This window comes from Camarhynchus parvulus, chromosome 5 (genome assembly GCF_901933205.1).
Source record: "Camarhynchus parvulus chromosome 5, STF_HiC, whole genome shotgun sequence".
NCBI lineage: Eukaryota > Metazoa > Chordata > Aves > Passeriformes > Thraupidae > Camarhynchus > Camarhynchus parvulus.
In genome coordinates, this window is record NC_044575.1 from 8,884,118 (window position 1) to 8,911,864 (window position 27,747).

Consider the following 27,747-nt stretch of genomic DNA (forward strand, 5'->3'; position numbering starts at 1 on the left):
ACGTAGTGCAGCCCATCCTGCCACGGAATCTTGCTCCTGGGGAAGTTCCACGCTGGACACGGTAACCTGTTTTCCCGCCGCTCCAGAGGGACCGGCTAGAGGAGGCTCTACTCCGGGGGTGTCCCAGAGAGCCCCTTGCCGCACCATGCTGTGGCAGATCCGGACCTTGAGGAGGAGCTGATCTGCTCCGGGGCAGACCGGACCTTGAGGAGGAGCTGGTCTGTTCCCAGGAGCCATGGCCCTGAGGTGGAGCCCATCTGAGGGTAGACCCCGGTTTGGAGCACATGCACCGCTGGGGCACATTCCATTGGGTTGGAGCACGCGGAGAACACACCGTCCCCGGGGCAGACCCCACCGGGACATCAGCCCCAGTCCCGCCCCGGTCCCGCCCGTCCTTGTCGCGCTGCTGACGCCGGGGGCGGTCCCGCTCCCGCCCCGCCCCGCCCGCCGGACCAACTTCCATTTTAGGTGCGGGAGCGGCGCGGGCGCACGGCGGGACCTGACCGACCCCGCGCTCCGCACACACCGCCCCGCGCCGCCCGGCGGGACCCGGCCTGACCCGCGTCGCCGCCGCACCGGGCGCCCGCCTCGCCTCTCGCCTCGCCGCCGCGGCGGGACCCGCGGAGCGGAGCGGGCCGGGCGGCCGTGCCGCCGCCGCGGGGCGGGACCGCCCCCTCGCCCGTCCGCCGAGGAGCCCGGCCACGGTGAGTCCCGATCGCGGCGTCCGTGCCGCCGCTCAGGGGGCAGAAGGGAGGGAGCAGAGCCGGTGCGGGCCGGCGCCTGCCGGGCGCCGCACGCCCCCGCGGCGGCGGCGGGGCGGGACGGGCCGGTCCTCACCCGGCGGGGCCGGATCGGGACTCGGCCGCGCTCTCCTGCCGGGGCCGGTCGGTACCGGGCCCCGGGAGTCCCGTCCTGCCCAGGAACCCGTGCCAGGCGCGGCCGCGCCCGCGGGACCGGTGGGGCGGCGGGGCCCGGCCCTGGCGGGGCGCGTGGCGGCGCCCGGGAGCCCGCGGGGAGCGACACAAAGGCGGCTGGGCCGGGCGGCCGCCCCGCTCCCCGCCCGGGGCCGCCGCCGCTCGCCCTGCCCGGAACAAAGGCGGCCCGTGTGCCAGCTTCCCGCGGCCGGCACCGGCGGGCCCCGCCGCCCTCGGGCGGGGATCGGGGCTGGGTCCCTCCGCAGGGTCTCGGACGGGGCACGGTCCGGTTCTCCGACTGTGCGTCCGGCCGCCCGGTTCGGCTCTGCCGGTATGCGCAGCGGCTCCTCGCCCGGTGTGTCGTTCGCCTGCGCCTTTGTTCTGCCGGGGAAGGGGCCGGTGTGCCCGGGGGGGTCAAGTGTGCGGGTGGGGCTGCGGCTCCTCCTAATGGAATCGCTCTGAGCTTCAAAACAGCCCGACAGGCCCGTCCGCCCCTGCTCACAAGCGACACCGACACGCTTCCCGAGGAGGTAGGACGGTGCCGGAGCCGGCCTCGGGGGTCTGCTCAGCCGCCGGTTCGTTCTGAGTCTCCTTTGGCCACACTGTCATTTAGCGACAGCCCGGCTGCTTCCCCCTTCCCAGCGCTCTTCGTCGTGCCTTCTCCGGTGACCGTCCCCGGCATCGCTTTGCCCTGCACGGTGGGCATTCCTGTGCCTCCTCGGAGCATTGCAGAGAGGAGACTTAGCTTGGGCTGAGAAAGTTTGGGTGCCTCTCAGTCATGAGGGCTGCTGGCATCTGCGAGCCACCCGCGGGCTGGCAGAAGAGAGGTGGGGCACCTCCGTTATGGCCCTGGGCTTTGGGTGAGGGAGCCTGGACAACAAAGCTTCCTCTGATTGTTGGAGAGAGGGGTGGACCTCCTGGAGTGCCTCCCTCTCTCTCCAAGGGCTCGGTGCCCTTGCCCTTCCAGGGAGCCAGTGACAGTGGGGCTCACAGGGCATTATCTGGGGGGCCTGGGCTGTCCTGTGACCAGCAGGAACTGGGTCACAGGACAGCCTCTCCTAGGGCTGTGGCACCCAGGCTTTTGCCCAGCTCCCGGTGAGGCAGAGAGAAGCATCTGTGTGTATGGAGCCTTATGATGGTATTGAACTGCAGCTACCTGTAGTTTCACTGATGCCCTCCCTGCGCTGCACAGATGCTTCTGGACTTGACTGTCCAGGTCTTTGGTGTGGAGAATTGAGCTTGTCCTCAGCTTTGCAGGCGTGCTGGGCTCCTGTAAGCCGTGCTCACAGCTTCTGTTTGAAGTTTCAACTTCCGTGCCCTCTCTCCTGGCTGTGGGAAGGTGGGGTCAGTGGCTGGCTGGTGACTCCCAGGCTCCAGCCTCTGCTGGGGCTCCTGCCAATGGAGCGGGGCCGTGTCCGCCAGGTCAGTGGCAAGAGCCTAGGCAGGAAAATTATTAGTCGTCTTCTCCAGGGTTACCTTGTCTGCTCCATCCTGCTCCCAGGGCTTTCTTGAGGCAGGTTCCTTTACCTGCTGATGTTTGCTCATGCAATGTCAACAGCATAAAGGCAGTTTTTAAGGATCTGCTCTTCCACTTGGCTTAGTTTGGCTGGACTCTTGAGTGTGCAGATGACTGTCCTTTGCCGTGTGCAGCATTGCTGGAATCTCGTGCGGAACCTTCCTGGAAGCGGTGGGAGGATGAAAGCGCTCGCTCAGTGGAGCATGCTGGGCTTGCCTGGGCTGCCGCGGAGGGGTGAGCCTCCTCCCTTCCGATGCAGAGGTCAGGGCCTGATCGTTGTGGTTGAGGAGCCCTTGAGGCCATCCCTTCCCTAAAGATGGGCTGGGAGTCAGATGAATGGTCCAGCCCAGACCGCGGAGCCGGCGTCTGTCCCTGGATTGCCTCTCATCTCTTCCCTCCTCCAGCCTCTGGCACGGAGATAAGACCTTGGCCCATTGTATCTGCAGTGGAGGTGGCTTTAGGACACCCAGAAAATAATAGTGTGGCTTGGATCATGCCTGGAAGGCTGTTGGCTTCTCAAAATAGCTTACCAGTGTCTGTGGCCTTAGGGGGAAAGTGCTGGGTAAAGCTCTTGGTTTCCCTTCCCAACAACCCCTCAAAACTGTCTCTCATTTACTGCTGGCAAGGACAGAGCCCTTTCCCAAGACTGTGGTGATGCTGTCTCCAGGGAAGTACAGAGCTCTCCTGGCTCTGAACGCTCGTGTCTCTGCAGCACCGTGGCTGTGTCCTGTCCCTGCCTCGCTGACAGGGAGAAGCGGAACCCAGAGCTGGTTTGGATCAATAGAAGACGACAGGTGTTGCGTGGATGTGATAACAAAACCTGAACCTGGGCAATTCAGGCACTCCTCTGTGTGTGACACAGGGCTTGGCCAGCAGAGGAGGTTGTCCTCTGGCACGGAGTTCAGGAATGTGCCTCAGTGCTAGGCTGTCAGAAAGGAGTTGGATTTACGGGCTCTCGACCAAAGTCCTCGAGTTCTCCGAGGTGGCCACAACCTTCTCTTTGCTTTATATCATCTGAGGAGGCTGTCTGGGGGAGGAAATGGTTTCTTAGAGCCAGTTCTTGTGCTGGAAACCCCCAGCAGCAGGCTGATGAGTCTGTCCAGCTCCTGCCTGTCTTGTGCTTGTTGCTAATCCGCCTTCCTTCCCTCCAGGAAGGCTGCTGGTGTTGGTTTGGCACAGGAGTGCCTGTCTCTCTGCCCTGTCCGGTGACTGCTGCCTGCGGGGCCTGACCTCTGGATTAATGTGCTTTGTTGTGTTCCTGTGTGCCTTCAGCCTGTTGGGGGGCTTTGGGGTGGCAGTGGGTGCAGTGTGATCCTCCTGTTTCCCTTTGCCTGTGGAGGAAGCAACTTTTCCCTGTGAGAAATATTGCTTCCTTGTGGTAGCCTGTGCAAGGAGGGGTGAGATGAGTTGGCTCTGCTGGGTGTGGGGGCAAGCCAGTGACTAAGGAGCACAATCTGCCAGGCGTGGTGCCAGGATGGGCCAACCCTTAACCAGGGTGCCAGTCACCTTTGCTTTCGTCTGCTCTTCCCAGCCCGGAGCAGCTGCTGCTCGGAGGTTGGCAGTGGGACGTCTGCCATGGGTCCAAGTATGGACCTTGGACTGAGGTGGGAACAGCTGGTCCCTGCTGCCCAGCCCTTCATGCCAGCTCCCGCTGCATTCAGGGAGATGTGCTTCCCTGCCAGGGGGTGCTCATAGGAGTGGTGGGTGCCCAGGAACTTGTGCCAGTGTCCCTAACCTCATGCTGCAGGTCCATGGTGACTTTGCACTGCAGAGCTCTTACCCACTGCCGGAATGCTTGTGCCAGTGCAGGCCTGAGGGCCTGAGCCAGGCTTACCCCGTGTTTGATTTGAGCAGGTCTGTGCCCAGATATTCGTGCTGATGGGATGGGGAATTTCTGCTGTGGTACCAGTCTTGGTGGGGTGCTTGTCCAGGTGTGCCAAGCTTTCCAGCACAAACAGAGAAGGGTTCAGGCAAATTGGGGTAAGGGCCAAGCCCTGGGAAGAACTCTTCTAGCCTGGCCAGGGTGGTGGTGCTCTGGAAACATCTGCAGCTCCAGGGCTTGTATGAGATGCCCCTGGATGGGCTGGGGTTGGTGACAGCAGCGTGCTGGGCTCCTGGGTGTGAGGGCAGGAGCTGTTCCTGTACCTCCATCGTGGCCCTGACTGCTCCTGTTTGTCTGGGCGTTGGCCCTGGTCACAGCAAATGCTGCTCAAAGTTCACTGGCCCTCCTGGGCACACCTGAGCTGTACCTGCCACTGCTGGGTGCCCGAGGGTTGGGCTGTGGGCACCAGGCATGGGGAGAAAGCAGCCAGGGTGGGCAATGGGAGGGCAGCTCTCTCTTCCTCCCTGGTCTCACACAGCTTTTGCAGCTGTGAAAGCACCTCCTGCACAGGAGAGTGCTTACCTGCGGGAGGGAGCAAGGTGGCCCCATGTGCGAGTTGGATGGCCTTGGACTGGATGAATATGGGGAACTGGTTCCCGCCCATGCCGAAGGAGGAAGGCGTCTGGCTGTCCCCAGACAATCCCTTTTCCTCTCAGCCCCATCTCGTGTGGTGCTGGGGCTGGTCCATTCCGAGAAGAACCCCTGGCTCTCTCAGCTGCTTCCCGGTCTCCCGGCCCGGTCTGGGAAGGGGAGGCAGTGCTGCTGGGCTGCGTGTGGGTATCTGCTGTGGGTGGGAGGGAGTGTGTGGAACTGCAAAGACGAGTTTTTCCGACCTGGAAGGGTGGGTCACCAGGGGTGTTTGCATGCTGCTGGCAGGCCCCTTGCCCAGTGGAGTAACACATTCCTGTGAGCGTGTTGCTGCATGCAGGGCTGCTGCTTGCCATGCTTGGCTTGGCTGCGGGCAGGCTGGCTTGCTCCAGGGGGAGAGATGTTGTCCCCCTCCTGCTCGCTGGGGTCTGAGGGGGAGGAGGTAGAGAGCCCAGGGTGTTTCTGGGAGAAATCCTCTCTGATGTGGGGGGCCTGCTTCTCCAGGCTGGCTTTGTGCCATCCTTACTCTCTCTTCTCTTTTTTGCCTGCTTTTACCTCCGGAGCACACTGGTGTGGCAGAGCCACCTGCTCTCCCCTGATCTCTGCTCAGGGTCTGTCCCCAGCAGCTGGCTGCAGTGGAAAACCACTCACTTCCCTTCTCCATTCTCCTTTTGGCAGCAAGAGGAGCCACCCTGTGAAGGGCAGGTGGATGGGCCTGCAGAGCAAAGCTCTGGCAGCAATGAGAGCTCTGAGGGGACTCATGCTTGGCTTCCTGGGGTGCCCTGTCCTGCCTTCAGGATCTTGGCAGCCCCACAGTGTCAGGGAGCTCTGAGGGAGTTGTGCAGACAAGGAGATGAGGTGTGTGAGGCAGGCTGGCTTAGGGGCCACGTGTTGTGCTGGGGTTGTGGTATTGGTGCTGCCATAGCTCTGCAGGTAACCAACCCATCTCTGGGGCATGGCGGGCACAGCCAGAGCCTCGAGGGGTTGGAAAACATCTTCCACCCTCTCATCATAGGATGCTCCCAGCCCTCGACAGGAATGTGATAGCGCTATGGGTGAGGAACCCTCAGATGTGTTCCCTGGAGGCAGACTGCCTCCAGCAAGCTGGAAGGCCAGGCCTCTGGTCTCCTGGTTGAGCCATGCTGGCCTCCTGGCTGGCCCAGCTGGCTGAGGCTGGGCTGGTGGTGGTGCCCATGCCTGGCATTCCCAGCCTGGTTCCAGATCGTCTGCGCGCAGGCCAGGGGCAGTGGGGAGTGGCCCTTGGCAGGACGTCGTGTTTAGAAACTTGCAGGAAAGGGAAGCCACGATGTCATCTCCCGTCTGACCAGGAAGCGCAGGTTTCCTTCCCTTTGGCTCGCACAGGAGCCTGGGAAGGTGCTTCTCAATGAGAGCTGGGGGTGCAAACAGTTTGGGCAGGGGGCTGGGTAGCATGGAGTCCTGCTGTCCTGTTTGTCCCTTGTTGCTGTGTGTGAGTGCTGGCTCCTGCTAGCCTGCGTGTGCACCTTGTGGGGCCTTGGAGCACTCTGGGGGACTCGCTGTCACCTTGCTGCAGCACCCCCTGTCCCCACCTCCAGCCGTGATTCACTCCCTGGCTCCTGCCTGATGCTTCTCCAGTGGCTTTCCTTCACCCATTCATTAGAGCACTTGGCAGGGCCCTCGGAGCCATCTCCAGCAGGAGCTGGGTACCTGATGAGGTCATGCCGAGCCGGGGCGTTCAGCCCAGCCCCGCGTGGTTCGTGCTCTGACTCAGCCCGTGGCCGCCCTACCTGCTCGGGGAGTCCGGGCTGCCTGGGGCCGGGGGGGCAGGGGGTCCCACTCCTGGGCCGCTCCCTTCGGCAGGCTCGTCTTAATCTCGGCAATTCCCTCCTGGCCACTCCCTCACCAAATGCTACTTCACCTGTTTGCTCAGTGTGGGCAGGGGAGGGTGTCTCCTCTGTGAGAGGGAAGGGTGCCCTGTCTGCTAAGGGATGCCCGGGTACCCTTTGGGTGGGGAGACCCCAGGTGGGGTTGCTGGGAAGACTGGGGGGCCCTGTCCCCTACCCTTCTCCCCAGTTCTGGTCACGGTTCTTTAGTGACTTGCTGGAAAGGCAGATAGTGCTGAGTGCTCCCAGTGGTGCAGGTCCTGTGCTGATGCCAGTGAGATTCCCCTGTCCTCCCAAGCCCTGCTCCTTTGTCCACTGGTTGGAGCAGGGCCTGGAAGCCAGGACCGGTTCCTGGGGCTGCAGGTGCGGGACAGGAAATGATCTCAAGTGACTTCCTTGGGAAGAGGGCTGTGGGAAGGACTGTATGCCCAAGAAAGGTCCCAGATCCATGTGTCTGGGTGCTGGGCTGGCACAGGTAGCCGCGGGTGCTTGTGCCCATGGCCTGATGAAGGGAGTCTGCCCCTAATCCTGCTGGGAATGCTGGCCACCAGACTGTAGCCTCTCTGCTTGGGCACAGCCAGCAGCACTTGTGAGCTCTGGAGTAGTTCATGTGTCCCTGGGATGGGGAGCTGGAGAGAGCAGTTTCCCCCATCTGCCGTGGCCTGGACTTGGACAGGCAGCTTCGTGTCTCACTGAGGGGACTTTGCTCCCTGGCCTCTGCCAATATGGCCCTTATCTCTGGTGTGTTTGTTTTCCCTGCGGGAGAGAGGCAGCTGAATGGGAAAGTTGAGCCCAGCAGAGGGTGGGGGGACGGGTGAAGGGCAGAGACATGGGCATGGCTGGAGCCTGGGGGGCCGCGTTGACCTTCAGCTCAGTGCCAGTGTCCACTGAGCCTTGTGGCCGTGGGGACAGCTCCTGTCCCTCGTCAAGGTGGTCGCTGTTCCTTGAGTGGAGCAGAGGACTGTCCTGCAGTCCCCCCCAGCTCACCTGCTCGCCTCGGCAGAGCCAGGGGCTGCTGCTTCCCCCTGCCCGGGAGCCGCAGGGTGAAGCAGGAGCCCGCTGGCTTGCCGGAGCGTGGCCTGCCCCGGGAATGCTCTGGCCCCATTCCCAGAATCCGGCGCTGGGTGTTTGTTTGCTGCTGCGCCCCCGAGGTCTGGTGCTACTGTGACAGGAAGCGGGGACGCCGGGGGGAGGGAGGCCGGCCGCCGGCTGGGGATGTGCCTGTGAAATCCCTTTGTCCCTGCCGAGCGCTCAGCTGCGAATTCCCACAGCGAGGAGAGAGCCGCCTTTGTGCTGCTGCCGGGCTCCCGACATGTGAATCTCCTGGGCCTGGGGGTGTGAGCCGTGGGGCTGGTGCGGAGAGGTGGCAGGGACCCTGCTTGCTACTGTCCCCAGGGTGGGGACCCTCGCAGCAGTGTCCCGTGGCAGCAGGGCTGCTGGGGTGTCCGTGGGCAGTGGGATGCAGCAGGATGTTGCTGGCAGGAAGGCTCCAGCCCTGTGGCCATCCCGCTTGGGGGCTGCGGGTAGAGAGAGTCTGCCTGGAGCCCAGCGGCTTGGCTGCCCTCCTGCACCCCTCTCCTCCCTGCAAATGCCGAGGGAAGCTCATCTCCCTTCCTCTCGCCATGGTGCTCCATCCAGCCGGTGCAGAGGTTCAGCAGCTTCCCGGCTCTCCTGGAGGGAAGGAGCTCCTGGCATGCTGTGTCCTGGGCTGTGCTCACAGGGGGGTGAGTGGCCCCCGGCGTGCCTGGGAGGGACAGCTGCCCCGCCGCAGGATTGCTGGCATTCCAGCAGAACAATCCCGCTCTCCACAGCCGACCCTGCACTGCTCCGTGCTCGGCTGCCTCACTCTGCGCCCTGCTGGGGTGGCACCGGTCAGGTGACCTCAGCACAGCCAGGGACAGAGCCCTTCCCCAGGGGATTGCCCGTGTTTCACAACCATCGGCTGTGTCCAGACCCGTCCTGCTGACCCGATGGATATCTCCGTTCTCAGCCCCCTGCCCTGGCTCAGAGAACGACCCACGCTCCTGCTTCCTCCCCTCCAGCCCCACCCTGTCCTTATCGCTCCCTCCTCATCCTGCTCCCTGGCTGCCGGCCCGCTCCCTTATAAGGTGCGATCTGCGCCCGGCTTGTGTCTCCAGGTGACTCCCCTCTCCTAAGGGAGGCTTTCCCAACCCATCCCGGCTACGTGGCCATCATCCCTGGCACTGGGGGCGGCAGGTGAGGTAGGCCAGGTGGCAATCCCGCTGCCAGTCCAACCAGTTGGGTGTGAAGGGTGGAGGAGGAACGGCTCCGTGCCTGTCCCTGCCCGCGGCGCCACTCCTGGGTGTTCACCCGCCGGGCTCCTGCCATGACCAGCACCTGGGGCACGGCTCCCCTGGGGAAGGTGTAGCTGGGCCGGAGCAGGAGCAGGCCGGCGCCCAAGGCGGTGTCCAACCTGCTGAAGAGCTGCCCTTTGCTGGCCACCTGCCAGCCTGCCCGAAGTCCACTGTGCTCTGTGACCTGCCAGGGGGAAGAGCCCTCTTGGGGGTCAGGGAGGCAGCTGGAGCCCAGGGCAGGAGGTGGGGAAACCTCTCCCCTGATGTAGGCTCTGGCAGGGCCAGGGTAGCCTGGAGAGTGGGAGCAAGGGGCCTCACTCAACCTGGCAGCCAAGATGTGTCAGCCTGGGCAGGGGTCCCTCAAGGGTGGGCTGCTTTGAGGTGATGGCTGTGGGCACCTTCCTGCCTCTGGGTTTGGGAGAGAAACAGCCAAAACTCTCCTTCACCTGCACAGGGATATGGGATCTACTGCCCACCATCAACTGTCCTGCTTCCCCCTGTGGCCTGAGGGCCATGGCTGTTCACAGCCATGTTCACATGAGCTAGACATAGGAGCAGGTGAGCCTGGGTCTGTGGTCTCTCCTCCCATGCCCTGCTGCTTCAGCCAGGCTGAGGTCTGAGGGTTGATGCGTGAGCCTAGACCCTGTGCTTGGCATGGGGAAAGATGCCAAGGATGCTGGCTCATTTATTTTTTAGGTAATTGAGACTGACCAGAAGCCTGTAGTGAATTAGCAGGGCTGTGAGCCTGTGCAGAGCAAGTGCACTGCAAGCGCTCGGACAATTGCAGGCTTGAATTATTGATGGAGTTTCTGTTTTTCCTAAGTGCATCATGATAGGCAGCTGGAACCAGGAGAATTTGTTGCTTCTGCTTTCTCTCTCGGATGGGATCTGGTGCTGAGAGCTTTCAGAGAGTGGGCAGCCAGCTGGCTCTCCTCAGGCTGAGAGAGTAAGGCCAGTTATTGGAGTGGAGTTGGGGACTGTGTTGCAAAATTCCTCAGGAAGAGCATCCTTGTTTGTCAGCCTGGCAGGTGGGTCTGGCCCAGGAGCCCCTCAGAGGCTCAGCCAGCCTGGATGAGGGGCTGTGTCCATCCTGACTCTGGAGCTGGAGAAGGGCTTTCCTCATGCTTCGTGGTGTGGGGGGCTGCCAAGGGTGTCCGGCCATGGTGACAAACATTGCCATGTGCTGGACAGGTGTCTGGGGGTCACAAACAACCAGTGAAGCTGTGTGAAGGGCTGGGATGTGGCAGGCAGAGCTGATGCAGCTCTGTTCCCCCTCCCTGGTGGCAGCAGGATGATGGCAGTGAGCACCTGGTGTGTCCCTTAGCAGCGTGCTGGGGCGGGGATGATGTGGCAGAGGACATTCTGACTTTGTAGGTGCTTGGGTTGGACTTTGCCCAAAGTGCTCTGTGCTGAGGCAGCAGCCATAGCCCCAGGGATCCCAAGACCTTTGGGTGACAGCTCTCCAGGGACTCAGGGCATGGGGCAGGGCTGGAGCAGGCTGTTGGAAGGATCCACGTAGAGGACTGTACCAGAGATCCCCTGTGCTGCAGTGGTGCTGCCTGTCAAGCTTCCAGTCTGAGTCTTATCTGCCAGATCTTGTCCATTTTTCCTGGCCTGTGGAGTACAATTCCCCATCTGCTGGCTCGGTCTGGGCCCTGGGGTTAATCTTTCTGTGGCAGACTCCAGAAAAACACTCCTGGTTGGGAGCCTTCAAGGCCTGGACTCCATCCTCTGGCAGAGGAGGGTGCAGGTGAACTCTAGGTGGTATGTCTGTGGTTTGGCCCTGGAAATTTATTTTTCCAGGCAAAGGATTTATTCTGTGGTAAGGCACTTCTGCTGGAGAAGTTGAGGTGAGAGGTTTTGGAAGAACCTGCTCTGTCACAGCTGGCTGCAGCAGAAGAGCTGTGGGGGGCTCAGGGTTTGGGGTGCCTGTCTGACTGTATCCGAGCCTTTATCCAGATGGGAGAATTGTGGTGGGGAAGTTCCATGCACACAGGTGGGCTGGCAGCTGCTTCCTGGCCAGCAAGGGAGCTCTGCTCCACAGGCTCTGTGACATCTCTCCAGTGGACCCACTCTGGCTTTGGGACCTGTGGGCACAGCACAGGGTGGGGTTGGTGCCAGGAAGTTGGGAGATAAGACTAGAGGGATTTAGGTGTGAAACTTCCTGGGTTGCTGCATTGTTTGATGGGGGGACAGAGAGGATTCTGCCCCTGGGGTGAAGCTGCTCAGGGTGTGCTTTGTCCTTAGGCTTTTTGGTTTGCCCTGAACTGAGCCAGCTGAAATATTTTTGGCTTGCTGGGGTTTTTAAGTAACGGGTGTGTCAGCAAGTGCCTCTCTCATGATGAAAAGGCTTTCATGAGCCATCCTCAGAGCCGGTCAGGCTCTGGCTCTGAAGAATGCTCTGTAGTTGGATCTTCAGAGGCTGGGGGGGAGGAGGAGGGGAATGGGCGCAAAGCGATCCCTGGAATTTCACCCTTGCGGGTTCCTGTGTACTTGGCTTTGCACTGTCACGAGTAGCTCACTGGCTGGAGGGAGCAGGATGCATAGCTGAGGCTCTCCCCTTCCTGCCCTCCCTGTCTCATTCCAGAGATGGCCACTGAGTGCCTGGGACAGCACTGGGACGTGTCAAGGGGCCCTATCCCTGAATGTGGGGCAGGTTCCTCACAGGTGGGGGTGTAGGGCCAAGTTTGGGGTTTGTGTGCCAAACACAGGGAATGGCCGTGCTCCAGCTGGGATGGTGCTGGCTGTGTCTGAGGAGGCAGCTCTTGCTGACCTCTCTGGACCTGGCACTGCCTCTCTGTAATTATGTCTTTAATCCCAGATCGATGAAGACAATGCCTGGAACGAGAGTAGAGGGATCTGGTCTGTCCTGGTGGTGGAGAAAAACTTGGAGAGACCCCGTTCTGCTGGCACTTCTTGCCCATCATGGGGCTGTGTCCAGTGCTCAGGGCAGGAACAACAGCTGTGTAGGCAGTGCAGCCCCCTGGCACTGAGTCTCTCAGTTTAACATGGCCTGGCCCTGCTGGGAGACCCTCAGGTGGCCCCTCCTTGAGCATCCACTGGAGCTGGAGGGTGCGGGACCTGTGCTGTTCCTTCCCTTGCTGTTGTGTTTACTCCCTGTGGAAGGGACGGGAAGGAAACAGCCTCACAGCTGCTCTGGCCCCTTATCTGGGGCCCTAACAGCCCTGCAAGTTTCATTGTTAGTGTCCATGTTTCCCAGCCCCCTTCCCAGGGAATGTGCAGAGGTTGGGATTTAGGGCTGGGGTGTCGCTGTCGGCTCTCTGGGCCCTGCCTGGTGGCCATGTGGGACCAAGGGGATCTTCTGGGGCTCCCGTATCTCCGGTCCATGTTTCCCACAAATCCAACCCCTGCTGGTCTGCACTTGCTGCAGGCATGATCCTCTTCATGAGGCCAGACCAGCCAAGTCTGTCCTTGCACTCAGGGTGCCTCTGCCCTCCTGTGCCCTAAGAATCTGCCTCTTCTGCATTGGGACAGTTGAGGGCTGGGCAGGGAGCACAGCTGTTTTGACAAGGCCATGTTGTGGGGGATTGCTTCTCCACAGTTCCCCTCTTTTAAAGGGTTGGCTGAAATACCACTCTGGAAACAAATCCCAGCAAGCCAGGGGGACTGCTGGCTGGGATTTTGGGTGCTGCAGTTGCATAGGGTGTCTGAGGTGGTAGGACTGCTCTGTGTCCTGCTGGACAACACTGGGATGTGGCAAGGATCTTCTCCCTTTTCCATCAAAGGGTCCTGCAAAGGCTGAGGATCTGTGCCCTTGCTTAAAGTGGGTGGTAGCCCACCAGAGATAGGCAGTGTTACTTATGGATGAGAGTTGGGAGGTATCAGCACTGTTCTGGGAGGCACCAACCCTCTCCTTTGGAGAATCCTGGAAATCCACAGGGCAGGGGAACAGCAAGGGTCAGAGCTGTCCCTGCATTTCCATACAAGGCTTGTGGAGCTGATCTGTTGGAAAAACCTCAGGGAGTACCTGTTGGGAGGGGTGGAAAGCTGCGTGCATGAGCCAGGAGTAATGTTGGGGAGCCTCCAAAAGCTTGCTCGGGCTCTGGAGGGTGGTGGGCTGCGTTCTCCCTGGGGTGGGTGTGCCGGGTGTGCCACCGCTCCTTCTCCTGCTGGGCACCACGTGGGCACAAGTAGAGCAACTGGATTTTTGTATTGATGAAGGCAGATGACAGAGTGGCAGTGACCAGATGGTGGAGCGTGGTGTGGGCGCCCTCCAAAGCACTTGGAAAACATCCACCCTGCATGTCTGGGCTCCATTGTGGCAGTGCCACCGTGGCTGACACGCGCCTGTACCCGAGGGAGGCTTTGGGGAGCCGAGCCACAGGAGGACTGGGGAGGGGTTTGACAGATCAGAAGACTTCACTGAGCTGCTGTGCGCCAGCATGTGCTGCAGGATGGGTCTGGAGGGGCTGCAGGAGGTGGTGGGAACAGGGATGCTGCCTGTGCGAGCTCTCAGCGCCGGGTCGTCCTTATCGGCCCTCAGGGGTGGTGGCACCGGGGAGGGGAGTGGCCAGAGCCGCTGTTGGAGACCGTGGGAAAGCAGCCTCTGTGCTGCCTGCCCGGCTCGAGCGAGTCCCCACATGCCTGCCATGACTGCACAGCTTTGGGAAAACCTCTCGGGCTTGCAGGGACTCGGCCGGGCTGTGCGGGAGGGGTGGAGGCTCAGCCCTGGCCACTCCTCTCCGCCTCTGCCGTTTCTCCCGTCGGTGGGAACAGTGAGGGCTGCTGGAGTCTCCGTGGAGCTTGGGGGACTGTTGTGGGAGCAGTGCTGCGTTTGCCACCCCACCGTCCCTTCCAGACCCATCCCTCAGAGGGGAGGGGGTGGGAGAGAAGCGCCTGTTTCCCAGTTCCGTGCCTGCCCTACCTCCTGTCTAGGGCTTCTTGTGTGTGATTTTGACCTGCTCCCGCTGTCCCTGCAGCTCTCTTCCCTCCTGCTTCCTCACTGTGGTGGCTGGGCTGTTTCTCCCATGACTCTCTGCGTCTAGACCTGGCTGTCCCGTGCCTTTGCCAATCAAACCTGAGCTTCCTCCTCTGACAGGTCTGTATGGAAGAATATTGCTTTTCTGTACCAAAATGTTGATTATGCCTCACTTGCTGTTCTCCTTTGGGCGGGGGTGTTGGAGGGGTCCAGGCCAAAGCCCATCCCCAGGTGTGTGGGCTGAGGATCCTTGGAGGGAGAACCCTGGTGGATACCTGGAGGGTGGTGAGTTTTGGCAGCAGTCAAAGGAGCTCCTGTGATCCTCCTAAAGGATTCATTCCATCCTCTTTCCTGGCTAGGAAGGAGCTATGGAGCCAGGGCTGTCTCCCCATCTCTTACTGTACTAGGGAGGAGGGAGCAGATAAGTAGCATGGCCCTCTCCCTCTGCCCTTCCCTGGAGGAAGCAGTAGGATGTGGGTCACTTCTCATTCTTCAGGAGTGTCCCCTGCCCCACCCCAGGGACATGCCCTCCCCTCCTGCACTGTCTGCCCGCAGCATTTCCTTGCCCATGAGGTGTTCCCTCAGCCCACAGCAGCTTTTCTAAACCTGGCTCAGCCTCAGCTGTTTGCTGTGCTGGGGGACCTTCTGTTCCCACAGTGCCACTTTTCCAAGCTTTAATGCTGGGCCAGTTTGCATCTGAGTCCTGCTCCAGGACCCTCTTGCCAGCTCTCTGGTGATGGGTGGGAGTGGGTGTTAATGCCGTAAGATTTTTTTTTTCCTGTTCTGAAAATCTGTCTTAATGAAATCAGTCTCTTCTGACCGCTCTTCTCTCCTCCTTTCCTCCCCCAAAATCATGTGCAGTGAAGAGAGGGGCTCCTGCCCTTCTGGCTCATTTTTCCCACCCTCACCTTGACACCAAGCCGCCTCTGCTTGTGCCTCCCCGTGCCCCCCGCCCTGCCCACCCTGGGCACCCGTCACCCATGGACGACTCGGAAGTGGAGTCGACCGCCAGCATCCTTGCCTCTGTCAAGGAGCAGGAGGCACAGTTCGAGAAGCTGACCCGGGCCCTGGAGGAGGAACGGCGCCATGTCTCGGCCCAGCTGGAGCGAGTCCGGGTCTCCCCACAGGACGCCGGCCCGGGCTTGGCCAACGGCACGCTCACCCGGCGGCACCAGGTAAAACACCCCCTTGGCACAGGGGCGTGCACAGGCTCCTGGAGCCCCCGGAGCTGCCTCCCCTCCTGGAGCCCTCCTTGGATACGGGAGGTGGAGGAGGGCCTGGCTGTTCTTGTGGCACTGGTGTGTACTGGAGTTGGTCTGGGGGTGTGCAGACCTCCCTTGGCAGACAGAGGCTTCAGGAGAGGAGGTGCCGGTCTGGAGGGTCTTGCTGCCAGGACGGCTCTGCTCTGGTTTTGGGAAGGTCAGAGGTTGGCTGTGTTCAGTTCCAGGGCATCTCTGCTCCCCATCCCTCTCGGCTGCTTGGAGGGCAGGTGAATGCTGAGGCTGGGATGTGCGTCTCCCTCTGTGTGTGACAAAGGGCAAATCCCTGGACTCTCTCTGTCCCCACATGGCCAAACCAGGGCTGGGAGAGATCTTCTCTACAGGGCTGGAAATGTGGTTTCATCTGCCTTGGCTTGAGGCGTCTCCTCACTTTCTCAGGCTCAGTCTTGGAGAGGGGTGTTTGGAGGGCTGGTGCATGGTGGTGTGCAGGAACCAGGTGCCTTTCTGGCTGTGGAAGGTGGTGGTGCCAGGAGGGATCTGTGGGGCAGGACAGGGTGGACAGAAGAAGAGTTCAGGTGTCAAACAGCACCACCCTGTGATTGCTCACCACGTGGTTCTCTCAGGCCTGGGGGGGCCTCTGGGGTCACTGGTGACTCCTGTGTCAGGAGATGTGGAAGGTGTCCAGGGCCCTGCCAGGGAGCAGGGAAGGGTCATGGCCATTCCATCAGGAGTGTGTGGGAGAGCTGGTTTGTCAGGCTTCTGACTCTTGCCCAGGCTGACCTAGAGGAGATTTGCTGCATGTGGCACAGACCCCTGAGGGGGGTGTTCCTCTTCTGGGGCTCCCGTGGGGTGCATGGTGTGTGTCTCTGTCAGATGCATGAGATGGGCTGCTCAGGCCCTGCAGGGAAGTGAGGATGGGTGTAGGAGATCAGTGTAGTAACGGGCCTGCTGCCCTGCTGTGTTTCAGAACGGACGTTTCCTGGGCGATGCTGACCTGGAAAGGCAGAAATATTCAGATCTGAAGCTCAACGGGCCACAGGTAGGGGGAGCTCAGCCCTCTGGCTGTGGGCAGCATGCTTGCTATGGGAAGGTGCAGGACAGTGCCCCAGTGTCCCCATTCCAACTGGGAGAGGGTGATTTGGGCTCCTCGTGTGGCCACCCTGGCTTAAAGGTACCTTCTTCCAAAAGGTATCAGGGCTCCCTGTGAAGAAAGATCTCTCATCCAGCTGACTCCAGGAAGGCCCAGATTGATGACAGGGCCTGACTGCCTGTCGCTTTCTCCCCGCAGGACCACAGCCACCTCTTGTACAGCACAATCCCCAGGATGCAGGACCCGGGCCAGATCGTGGAGGAGACGTACACCATGGAGGAGGACCCGGAAGGGGCCATGTCGGTTGTGTCTGTGGAGACATCAGATGATGGGACAACTCGGCGTACAGAGACCACGGTATGGGCCTGGGGACACCATGGAGGGACAGGGCATGGTGAGGGACCCTGGTGGCTGGGTGCTCTGCCATGAGCTGAAACAGGGTGTGCAATGTACCTGAAGTAAAATGCTGGGCTGGAAGGGGAATCCGGGAATGCAGGGACATGGTGGGTTTCCTGATGAGCATGCCCTGCACGTGTGTCACCCTTCCAGGTGAAGAAAGTGGTGAAGACTGTGACCACCCGGACGGTGCAGCAGGTGCCCGTGGGGCCTGACGGGCTGCCTTTGGAAACGTCCCCTGTCACCAGCAACTACGTCCAGACCATGGACAGGAACTTCCGCAAGAACGGCAACGGGGGCCCCGGCAGCTACCTGGGCCAGGCGGGCACGGCCACCCTCCCTCGCAACTACCACTACCCCGATGGCTACGGCCGCCCCTACGAGGACGGGTACCCGGGCAGCGACCACAGCTACGGCAGCCTGTCCCGCGTCACCCGCATCGACGAGCGCTACCGCCCCTCCATAGACACCTACCGGGCCCCCAGCCGCCAGGACATCTACGGCCCCCAGCCCCAGGTGCGTGTTGGGGGCAGCAACATGGACCTCAACCATTTCCACCCCGAGCCCTACGGCCTGGAGGATGACCAGCGCAGCGTGGGCTTCGAAGATGTGGACTACGGGCTCATGTCTGACTATGGCACGGCCAGGAGGGCGGGCACCCCGTCTGATGCTCGGCGGAGGCTCAGGTATGTGGCAGGAGTCTCTGGGGTGTTCTGGGGTCCCTTGAACTTTACCATCCTTGGAGGAAGGAGGACCATGGACACAGCATTGTGAGCTGAGTCAGATGCAGCTCGTACAGGAGAAAACTTGCATCCGCTTCTAATTGTCCGCTTAATTGGTGGTTAGACCTGGGTGCTAATTGAGCCGGTCGTCCTGCAGCCAGGAGTTCCAGTGGGCAGCTGGATGTAGCTCCAGGCCCTTCCCTCTGTGCCACAAGGGCTGTGTGTGCCCTAGTGTGGCACATGCCTCTGGGAGTGGTGCCTGTGTGGGTTGTGTGTCGGGAGCAGCTGCAGCCCCGTGACTCTACTCTCCTTGAGCCAAGAGCAGCCCCTGGAAGGGGAGCTTAGCCCAGGCTGGGGTGAGCAGGGCTCAGTTCCTGCACAGCCCGACCCTGCTGCAGGGCAGGGCGGGAGAAGCTGCTCAACCTGTTTGGCAGCAGCAGCAGCTTCTCCCCCTTGTGTGTCTGTGGTGATGGCTGCTCCTCCACGTTGCTGGGCTATGCTGCCTTCAGAGGCCAGAGCAGGGTCCTGGTGGTCCTTCCTGCCCTGCCAGGCATTCAGGATGTCACCTGCCTGAGGCCATGACTCCTGCCCATTGGTCTCTTGTGCCGGCTGTCCCTGCACAAGCGCTGCTTCCTGCTTTGCTTCTGGCTGGGCTGTCAGCAGGGCTTTGGGCAGGTGCTGGGGGATGGTGAGGTAGCATGGAGCAAGGGGCTGAGACAGAGTCCTGGAGATGGAGAAGGAACTGTGCCAGCACCTCCTGAGTACCCCAAAGTGGGCCCAGGCAGACAGGTCAGGCTTAGCACAGATGACCTAAGATACTGGGACATAAACCAGAGGCAACAGGGAGAGACCTGGGGGAAAGGAGGCTCTTGCCAGCCCCTGTGGAGATCTGCCTGATCCAGGTGCATGCTATAAATCCATGGTAGCTGCTGGAGAGACTGAAGGAGCAGCCTTGTCTGTCCTTGTGGCTGGTGCCAGCACAAGTGCTTCTGGGCTGTGGTGAACCAGTTGGGGCAGTTGCTCATCCAGATGGATTTGCTCGGCCTCCTCGCTTTGTGCAGCTTGTGCCGGCTGGAGGGAGGGCAGGCAGGGCTGCTCCAGGCTTCTTCCTCCTTGGGCAGCCCAGGACAAGCCAGTGTTGGCAGTTTTGAGCACATGGCCATCAGGGAGGATCTTGGGCAGAAGGGGTTACACAAGTGCGTCCAACCCCTGGCTGCTTGTCCAGACAGAGACTCTGGCTTGTGTACTTTCCCTGGGCTGTGCCCTGGGTGGCTTTTGAGACCATGAGTCCTCTCTGCTGCACAGGAAGGTGTCTGTGCTCCTGCTCCTCCATGTCCTGGAGGAATGGGGTTACAGGAGTCAAGTGCAGGAACTGTAGCCAGGTTGAGACTGGGGTATGTGGATCACGTAGAGGGAGCAGGTCAGCTCTGTTGGAGTTGCAGGAATGGCTCAGGGTATGAAAGATGGGTTGGTGGGCCCCTAAGCCAGCTCTCCCTCTCCCCGGGCAGAGTGATAAAGATCACAGCAATCTCTGGAATCCATGTGCTGTTGAACTTGGCTTGTCCCCCACCTTCTCAGTTACTGTCCACACTGGCTACCCAGCTCACAGGAATGGGAACAGGGAGAGCAGCGTCCCCCCCGCCTCAGAGATGTTTGTCTTGAGCAGGAGCCTGGCTGTTAACGACTTCCTCTGGGGAGGCAGCTCGCCAGGCACGCGGAGCCCAGGGAGCGCCTCGAGCCGCGGGACGCTGTGCGTGCTGGCTGCCACCGACTGCAGAGAGCTCCAGCCCCTGCTCTGGGGCTCTGTCAGAGCTCCCTCTCTGCAGGGAAGGAGGGAAGGGGGTCCTTCCCCTCCCCTGACAGCCCCATCTTGCCTGGAGGGGGATCCTGCACTGCAGGAGGTGGGATCCTCCACAATTGCAGGGTGAGATCCAGCACCACGGTGGGCTGGAAGCTCCTTTTCGTGAGCAGGAGTCTTGGCACAGGAGTGGGATCAGCTGCCAGCCGTGTTGGGAAGTGTCAGTGGCTGTGTCTCGCTCCAGCCTCGTGCTGCTGCTCCTCAGCACCTCTGAGCAGCCAGGCATGGGTCATGTCCCACTGGGACCTGCTGGAAGCCAGCCTGGCAGCCTGCTGCCCCACCACGGCTGTGCCACAGTGCCCGGGGTTGCGTGACCGTGGAAGTGACTCTAAAGCTGGTGGCTTGGGCAAGTCCTGTACCAGAGGCTGTCGGAAGGAAAGTGATGGCAGCAGCAGGACCTTGCCACCATCCTCGTCAGGATACTCAGGGGCAGGAGCTGCCTGTGCCTGATCCAGGAGCTCTGGAGGTGGATGAGCAGCCCCTGGGGCAGGTGTGAGCTGGAGTGGAGGTACAAGCCTCTCCTTAGGTCTTGCTTGAATGTGCTCTGTGCTCTCACAGCAGGGATGACTGAGCTGTCCCCTCCCATCCCTTTCTGCTGGAAATCTACTGGATTCCTCTGCCTGGGTGGGGGAAGGATTATAGTGCCAGTGACTGCAAAAATGGGAGAATCTGGGATTTGGGAGGTGTATGTTCTGGGGGTGGGAAATGTTACTTTGGCATGCAGGCCAGTAGTTACACTTTAAACTTCTAGGTGCTTGTTTGGGCTCATTCCCAGTGCTGTCAGTCAGTGGGTGAGCTGTTCCTGGGCAGGGCAGGGTCGGGGACCATGGCTCTTCCCCTGGCCTGCCCTGGGAGCCACGAGGTTGATACCTGGAGCCTGTGTGGCTCTTGGTGCCCAACTCGGCCTGTCCCCAAGGCAGCAGCACACCTTGCCTGTGGGGCTGGCTCTTGTCTGTGCCCCAGTGCTGGCTTCTGCTTTTGCAGGGGTCAGAGACCAAGATCCAGCTTCATCTCTTCTGGTGAGCTGGAAGGGGCACTGCCTCCCCCAGCTCCAGGATTGTGCTCAGACGCCCTCTGCCCTCTCTCCTAGGAGTTACGAAGACATGCTGGTGGATGAAGTGGCCCCCGACCGGTACTACTGGGCCCCGCTGGCGCAGCACGAGCGGGGCAGCCTGGCCAGCCTGGACAGCCTGCGGAAAGGGGGCCCGGCCCCGGGGAACTGGCGCCAGCCGGAGCTGCCGGAGGTCATCGCCATGCTGAGCTTCCGGCTGGACGCCGTCAAGTCCAACGCGGCCGCCTACCTGCAGCACCTGTGCTACCGCAACGACAAGGTGAAGACGGAGGTGCGGCGGCTGAAGGGCATCCCCGTGCTCGTGGGGCTGCTGGATCACCCCAAGAAGGAGGTGCACTACGGCGCCTGTGGAGCTCTCAAGAACATCTCCTACGGCAAGGACCAGGATAACAAGATCGCCATCAAGAACTGCGACGGGGTGCCCGCGCTGGTGCGCCTGCTGCGCAAGGCCCACGACATGGACCTCACCGAGGTCATCACAGGTAGTGGCTCCAGGGAGGGCAGGACAGGCTGGCCCCTGGGGTGGGGTCTGTGGTCAGGGGCCAAGTGCTCACCTTCCACTTTTGGCCTTGCAGGGACGCTGTGGAACCTGTCCTCGCACGACTCCATCAAGATGGCCATTGTGGATCACGCACTACATGCCCTGACCGATGAGGTGGTCATTCCCCGCTCCGGCTGGGAGCGGGAGCCCAACGAGGATTCCAAACCCCGCCATATAGAGTGGGAGTCGGTGCTCACCAACACTGCTGGCTGCCTTAGGTATGGGTCTGGCAGAGCACTGGCCTGGGTTTGGGTTGCCACGCTCCTTCTGGGCTGTTCCTGGCACTTGCAGAGGACTGTGGAGCAGCTGCTGTCATAAGACAGCTGCTGGTGGTGCAGGCCTTGAGTTTAGGGGCGTGTACCCTCAGTGAGGGGAGCTACAGGAGCTGTTTTCTTTCTTGAGCTGATTGGGGTGTGGGCTGTCCCTTGCCTGCCCTCAGCTGTCGCTCTCATGAGGGTTCTCTTCTGCCTGCCAGGAATGTGAGCTCGGAGCGGAGCGAGGCCCGTCGGAAGCTGCGGGAATGTGACGGGTTGGTGGACGCCCTGATCTACATCGTGCAGTCTGAGATAGGACAGAAGGACTCAGACAGCAAGGTACCACAGCGGGAATGATGTTGGGAAAGGGAGAGCCTGTGTGGGGTGCACCTGGCACTCTTGGACAAGGAGGTGTCTGGCACTCAGCCTGCAGTTTGGGTTGGAATGTTGGCCCTCCAACAGGGGCCTGATTGTGTCACTCGTCCCCACACCACTGTCACCTGACTCAGGGCTTCCTGATCAGCCTGGATAAGGTCTTGGCTTGAATTTTCCTTGAGCTTTAAGCTGAAGGCTGGGCCAGGCCCTTGCTCACAGACCTGGAGTGCTTCTCCCTGTCTCTGAGACTGACACTCTGGTTCTCTCCCCAGCTGGTGGAGAACTGTGTGTGCCTGCTGAGGAACCTGTCCTACCAAGTCCACCGTGAGATCCCCCACGCCGAGCGCTACCAGGAGACGCCCCTTGTCCCTGCCAACAATGCCGGGCCCCACAATGCCAGCTGCTTCGGGGCCAAGAAGGGCAAAGGTTCGTGTGCCAGCAGCAGGGAAGGGAGGGAGGGGAGCAGAGACGAGTGTTGAGGGTGGTCTGGGGTCTCTGTGCTCCTATTCGGGTATCTCGTGTGAAGCCTGAAGGGCAGCTTTCTCTGGAGGCGCAGCGATCCCTGCTTCCCTGGCTCTGGGAGCTGTTGCTTGGCTTGCCCAAAGCATTTGACACAAGCTGTGGTGGGTGTCTGTGGTGGCGGGATGGTGATGGGTACATGTCCACTAATTCCACGCCTTCCCTTTTCTCCTGTGTTGCCCCTTCCCCTTCCCTTTGCTTTCTTGCCAAATGATCTGCTCCATGACGCTGTTGGCACCTCTCTCCTCCTGCCTCCCCTCTCTCCTGTCCTTCTCTCCGCCTCACCAATAGACGAGTGGTTCTCCAGAGGTGAGTGCGCTCTTGGTTTTACTTTTTCCATGGTTTAATTGGGTGCTTTCTCCAGCTCTCTTTGCCCCCCTCCCTAGCTGGGCACATTCTGCCTGCAGTGTGGCTAAAGCCCCCAATGTCCCCTCCTGCCACACGCTGGTCGCTTGGCTTCAGCTCGCCTCTGGGCTTGTTCCTGCAAGTGGCAAAGAGCTGTTGGGCCAAGGCAGGTGGGGAGGAGTCTCACACCTCTCCACTTGCCCTTCAAAGGTAAAAAGCTTCCAGAAGACCCTGGTGCCGACACAGTGGATTTTCCCAAAAGAACAACTCCAGCCAAAGGTATGCTCCTTGAGTGATTATGCAGGACCTGGGTGTCAGGGCAGCTTTTGCTACAGCAGCCTGGGAGTCGAGTGAGAGGAGCTGTTTCCCATTGAAGTGAGCCTCTCCAGTGGGCAGAAGTTGGGTTTGAAGCAGGCATGCCCAAGGCCCTGTTAAAACATGAGCTGTGCCAGTACTTGTGAGAATCTTGTGCATGGATGAGGTCAGTGCTGCCTCAGGACAGGCTTCAGAGGAAAATACTGCCCCAGGGGCTGAGGGACAGCACAGTGACACAGCCCTCTGTGGTGGTCTCAGACTTGCCAGCACAGTTGCCCTCTTGCCTGCTCTTCACTCCTGGGCATGAAGAACAGGCATGAGTTAAAGCTAAAATCTCTATCTTAAATTGTTCCTCAACCATGAGGATGAGGAAGGGTCAATCCCAGAAGCCTCTGGGGACAAGTGTCTCACTGCATGTGAATCACAGCCACATACCAAGCAGTGGCTGAGGTTTCTAGTATGCTGGGGCAGCCTGGCCCTCTCTGTGCCAAGGATCCCACCTCCTGGGAGCCTGGGTAGAAGCTTCCAGCTTCATCTGCCCAGCAGTGCCCCTTTGGATTAGGCAGACACTAGCAAAGCCCTTTGGATAAAGCCTCCCTACCCATGTCCTCCTGGCAGGCTACGAGCTCCTCTTCCAGCCAGAAGTGGTGCGGATATACATCTCCCTCCTGAAGGAAAGCAAGACTCCAGCCATCCTGGAGGCTTCAGCAGGAGCCATCCAGAACCTGTGCGCTGGCAGCTGGACGGTGAGTGCCCGCAGAGCTGGGCGTGTGACAGGGAAGGGCAGCTGGGAACGCCACTGTGGGGCTGGCAGCAGTGTCCCCAGCCCCGGGTGACACGGTGGCCCTGTGCCTCCCCGCAGTACGGCCGGTACATCCGCTCAGCCCTGCGCCAGGAGAAGGGGCTCTCTGGCATCGCCGACCTCCTGACCCACGACAGCGAACGCGTGGTGAAAGCGGCGTCCGGGGCCCTGCGCAACCTGGCTGTGGACCTGCGCAACAAGGAGCTCATCGGTGAGGATGGCATGCTCCCTATATCCGTGCAGGCTGGGCAGGAGCTTCCTACTTCTCCTCTTGGCTCCTGGGGGAGTGTGTGGGCACAGCATCAGCCCAGCTTCTGTCTGCTGAGCTCCGCAGAGAGGGAACAGCAAAACAGGTCACCTGTCAGTGGTTTTCCCTTCAGACCTGTTCCCTGCTTGCTCACGCCCAGCTCTTTATCCTTCCCAGGCAAACATGCCATTCCCGACCTAGTGAAGAACCTGCCTGGAGGCCAGCAGACCCCTGCCAAAAACCTCTCTGAGGACACAGTGGTGTCAATCCTCAACACCATCAATGAGGTGATCGTGGACAACCTCGAGGCGGCCAAAAAGCTCCGGGAAACACAGGGGATTGAGAAGCTTGTGCTGATCAACAAATCTGGGTAAGCTCTGCTCAAAGGATGATGCCAGCGGTGGAGAGGGGCTTCACTTTCTCTGGGTTTCCAAACATCTCTTCCTTCGCCTCTTTCTAGGAACCGCTCTGAGAGAGAAGTCCGGGCAGCTGCCCTCGTCTTGCAGACAGTCTGGGGCTATAAGGAGCTGCGGAAGCCCCTTGAGAAGGAAGGCTGGAAGAAGTCAGATTTCCAGGTGTGGGGATGCCCTGTGGTGGCCAGGGTGGTAGATGGATCCTGCAGCTAGGAGAAGGGTGTTCCTGGAGCTTGGCAGTACTGGCCTGTGGCTCTTCACCTTGCTGGTGGCACTGGGCACCCATGGAGGTGTCCCTGTGCTGTTTTTCAGCCACTGGCCCGCAGGAAGTCTCTGCTAGGAACACTCTGTAAAGTGTCATGCCCTGTATCCCACATGAGCATGAGGCAGGAATTTTGTCATTCCGAGTGCTGCTGTGGACGCTCCCAGGCTCAGTTTCCTTCCCAAAAGCAGGGATTGCCCTTGCTGCTGGAGGGCCAGGCACTGCCCCAGTCCAGGCAGGCCCCCCGACTCTGATGGGGGTGCAGTGGGGGCTTCAGTACCTTCTGCTTACTTTGGCCCCCCTACTCAAGGGCTGTGGCAGAGTTCCTGGGTTTGTGCTGGTGCTGGAGGGCTGGAATGTGCTGATGAGGAAGGAACCTCTGGGCCCAGGATCTGAGTGGTCACTGTCTGTTGCTGTAGGTGAACCTGAGCAATGCCTCTCGGACCCAGGGAGGCAACTCCTTTGATGACAGCACCTTGCCTCTCATTGACAGGAACCAAAAAACAGGTATGTGCTTGCCTTCAGCACCTGTGCCTGCCATCATCCCTCTGCCTTGTGGGTACTTGGGACAGCTGGTGTTTGTCCTCTCCCTTGCACTTCAGCTTTGGCTTCCCTGGCAGCCTCAGCTGCTCACACAGGGCCATTAGTATGGGCCTTGGGTGGCTTTTCTGGCCCTCAGTTTGGGCCTTAGATGGCTTCTTGGGGCTGGGCCTGGGCTCCCCCAGGTGGGGCAGGGAGCAGTTCCTCTGCGGCTCCTGACTGCAGGAACTGTTCCTGATGTGCTCTCCTGTGCTTGTAGACAAGAAATCCTCCCGGGAAGAGATCCAGATGAGCAACATGGGACCAGGTACGAGAGGGACTCCCTCTCAGTATGGGGGGAGCAGGGCAGAGTGCATATCTCCTGTGGGGGTGGTGCAGCCTCCCATGGAGGTGACACGACTGACTGACTGTCCCCTCTCCTGCTCCAGACAACTATTCCACACTCAACGAGAGGGACCACAGCAGGACGCTGGACCGATCCGGTGACCTCGGGGAGATGGATCCGGTGAAGGCAGCGCCGTTGATGGTGAGCAGCTCTCTTTAACTCGGGAACAGTGGGATGGATGGGTGCAGGAAATGCCACATCACTGTCCTGTCTGCCAGAGGAGAGGAGAGCTGGGCTCCCACAACTAACACCCCCCTATGCCATGGCCCCTACTAACCGCATGTGTCTGCAGCAGGAGGAGGGGCAGGAGTCGCAGCCTGAGGTAGAGGAGGAGGAGGAGGAAGATGCTGCTGTGCCCTCCCCCGTGTCGGTATGTCCCATGGTATCCTGCCCAGTCTGACAGTGGTGACAGATCCTGCTGTGCTCTTAGGGGTGCTTGGCCAGCCAAATCCTGCTCCAATCACTGCTGCTGCAATCACTGGTGCTGTGATCCTGCCTCCGCCCTCACTCCTACTCCAGCCTTAACACTTGTCCCTCTCTCTCTCCTCCACAGCAGAAGATCTAGCTGGCCTCCCTGCCTCTGTTCCATTTGGGTTGATAATATATTATATATATAAATATATAACTCTTCATGGTGGAATGGACCGACTTTTACCTTGTCTTATTGTTGGAATTTTGCTGGACTCTCTGTGCCAACCATCCAGCCAAACGCCTGGGCCGGGTCCCCAGGGCAGCCCGGGCCTCTCGGTCTCCTCCGGGCCGCTGCACCTCCCTGTTCTGAGACACCACCACTGAGAACTCCTCCTCCCGTCCTCCACCACCTCCTTCCTCCTGAGAGTAAAACCTTCCTGCCTGACTCTGCCGGATCAGCCGGCGTGGATGCTGCACAAGGACTCGGATCTCTGCCTTGACCAGGAGCTGCCTTCTCTCCCATGCCTTCCCCCTGCTCCGAGGTGTCTTGCTGGGACAGGGACTGGGACCTCACTTGCCGCCGCCTTGTTCTTGGTTTGGTTTTGTTGCCTATAGGATATATTTTTTCGTGTGGGATCACTCTTCAACCGCGCCATGGGGACAGCAGGAGCATCCCTCCTCCCTGAGGGCTGCAGGACCAGAGTCCAGGGGCTGGAGGCACAGGGGCCAGGGGAAGGAAAACCAGCAATAACGTCTCTTGCTTTGCTCTAGATGAGGCTTTGGGGGCATGGGAAGGGAGATCCAGCTCTGGATCCTGCAGAGGGGTCTGGATGGGGCCCTGGCTCCCACCCAGTGCCTGTGTGAGGAGGATCCTTCTGTGAGGAAGGAGGTCAGTGCTGGGGCATGGGCCAGGGTCCCCGCGGAGGGAGGAGATGCGGCAGGGTTTTGGGGAGAGCAGGCAGCTCGGGGCGCACTGTGCCAGGCACCTGGAGCCGGGATCCCGCGGCGCTGCCCCGCTGACTTTATCTTGACACGTGCCTTTCTTTTGCCACTGTGAAATAGCTCTTTGAATCGTACTGTCCAGCTGCTTCCCTGGGAAAGGGGAGTTTCCTGGCCTTCCAGCAGGGCTGAGCTCTTCCCTTCCCCACTGGGAGCCTTACCTGTCTGCAGTGGGGCTGGGAGCCTCTTTTGGGGGGAGCCCAAACCCTCTGCCCTCGCTGAGAGGGTGCGGGGTGCTCATCTGCATCCTGGCCTGGGCTGCCACGGGAGTTGGGATGTGCTCCTTCCCCTCCTCCTCTGGCTGTGGTGCTGGGGCACATCCATGTGCTGTGGTCTTTTAGGGAGCCCTGGGGCTCCCTGTGCAACTGGAAGCCTCTGTAGGAGGCTGCAAACTGGAGCAGGAGCCCTCCCAGCCCGGGGCTCCCCCCAGGGTGGGCTCTCGGGGCACGGGGAGGTGGCAGGGGCAGAGCTGGTGCCTTGCTCCTGCCCCACTTCCCCCAACTCTAGCTGGGCCTGCCCTGCTTCCAGCCTCACCTCAGCTCAGTTGGGTTTTGTTCTGGGATCTAACTCTTCTCTTTTCCTTTAAATATGTAAAACACTAATTCCTTTTTTAATTTTTAATTCCAAATGAACCAAAAAACCAGCATCCCCCTTCTCTCCTCCTTGGCCCTGGTGGGGAGGGGGGCCAAGGAGGCGGGGAGGGGGAAGCACCAAGCCGTTCCTTGTCTGATTCCTGTGCACACTCTTGTAACGCTTTTAAAACAAAATGATTTTTTTATATAAATAAAGTTTTTAAAGTGTGATGTGTGCCTGCCCCTTTGGTGTTTCTGGCTTTGCTGCTGGACCCAGCTGCTTTTCCCAGGAGTGGTGCTGATCTCCGTGGCTCCCAGAGGTGTCACTTTGTGCCAAACCATGTGGTATTTCCCAGCCCTCCCACCTTGCCTTGCACCCTTGTCCCCAGAGCC

General features: G+C 60.3%; 1 protein-coding gene across 5 annotated transcripts; it reads left to right on the plus strand.

Annotated features, from left to right (window-relative positions):
* Positions 1-582: 582 nt before the first annotated feature.
* Positions 583-27,585, plus strand: CTNND1 (catenin delta 1). 5 transcript variants are annotated; one of them, XM_030948905.1, is made up of 20 exons: positions 583-704; positions 14,018-14,136; positions 14,878-15,191; positions 16,204-16,275; positions 16,525-16,683; positions 16,876-17,408; positions 20,393-20,856; positions 20,950-21,133; positions 21,391-21,508; positions 21,817-21,970; positions 22,355-22,372; positions 22,619-22,687; positions 23,342-23,469; positions 23,586-23,736; positions 23,950-24,142; positions 24,233-24,347; positions 24,867-24,954; positions 25,247-25,294; positions 25,416-25,513; positions 25,926-27,585. In XM_030948905.1, the coding sequence occupies exons 3-20, from the start codon at positions 14,997-14,999 to the stop codon at positions 25,935-25,937; spliced, it is 2,799 nt and encodes a 932-aa protein (XP_030804765.1). In that variant the 5' UTR covers positions 583-704; positions 14,018-14,136; positions 14,878-14,996; the 3' UTR covers positions 25,938-27,585. The 5 variants fall into 5 exon arrangements, with proteins under 5 accessions (XP_030804765.1, XP_030804766.1, XP_030804771.1 ...); XM_030948906.1 differs by having other exon boundaries at positions 25,929-27,585; XM_030948911.1 differs by lacking the exon at positions 25,926-27,585 and adding an exon at positions 25,665-25,890.
* Positions 27,586-27,747: the final 162 nt, after the last annotated feature.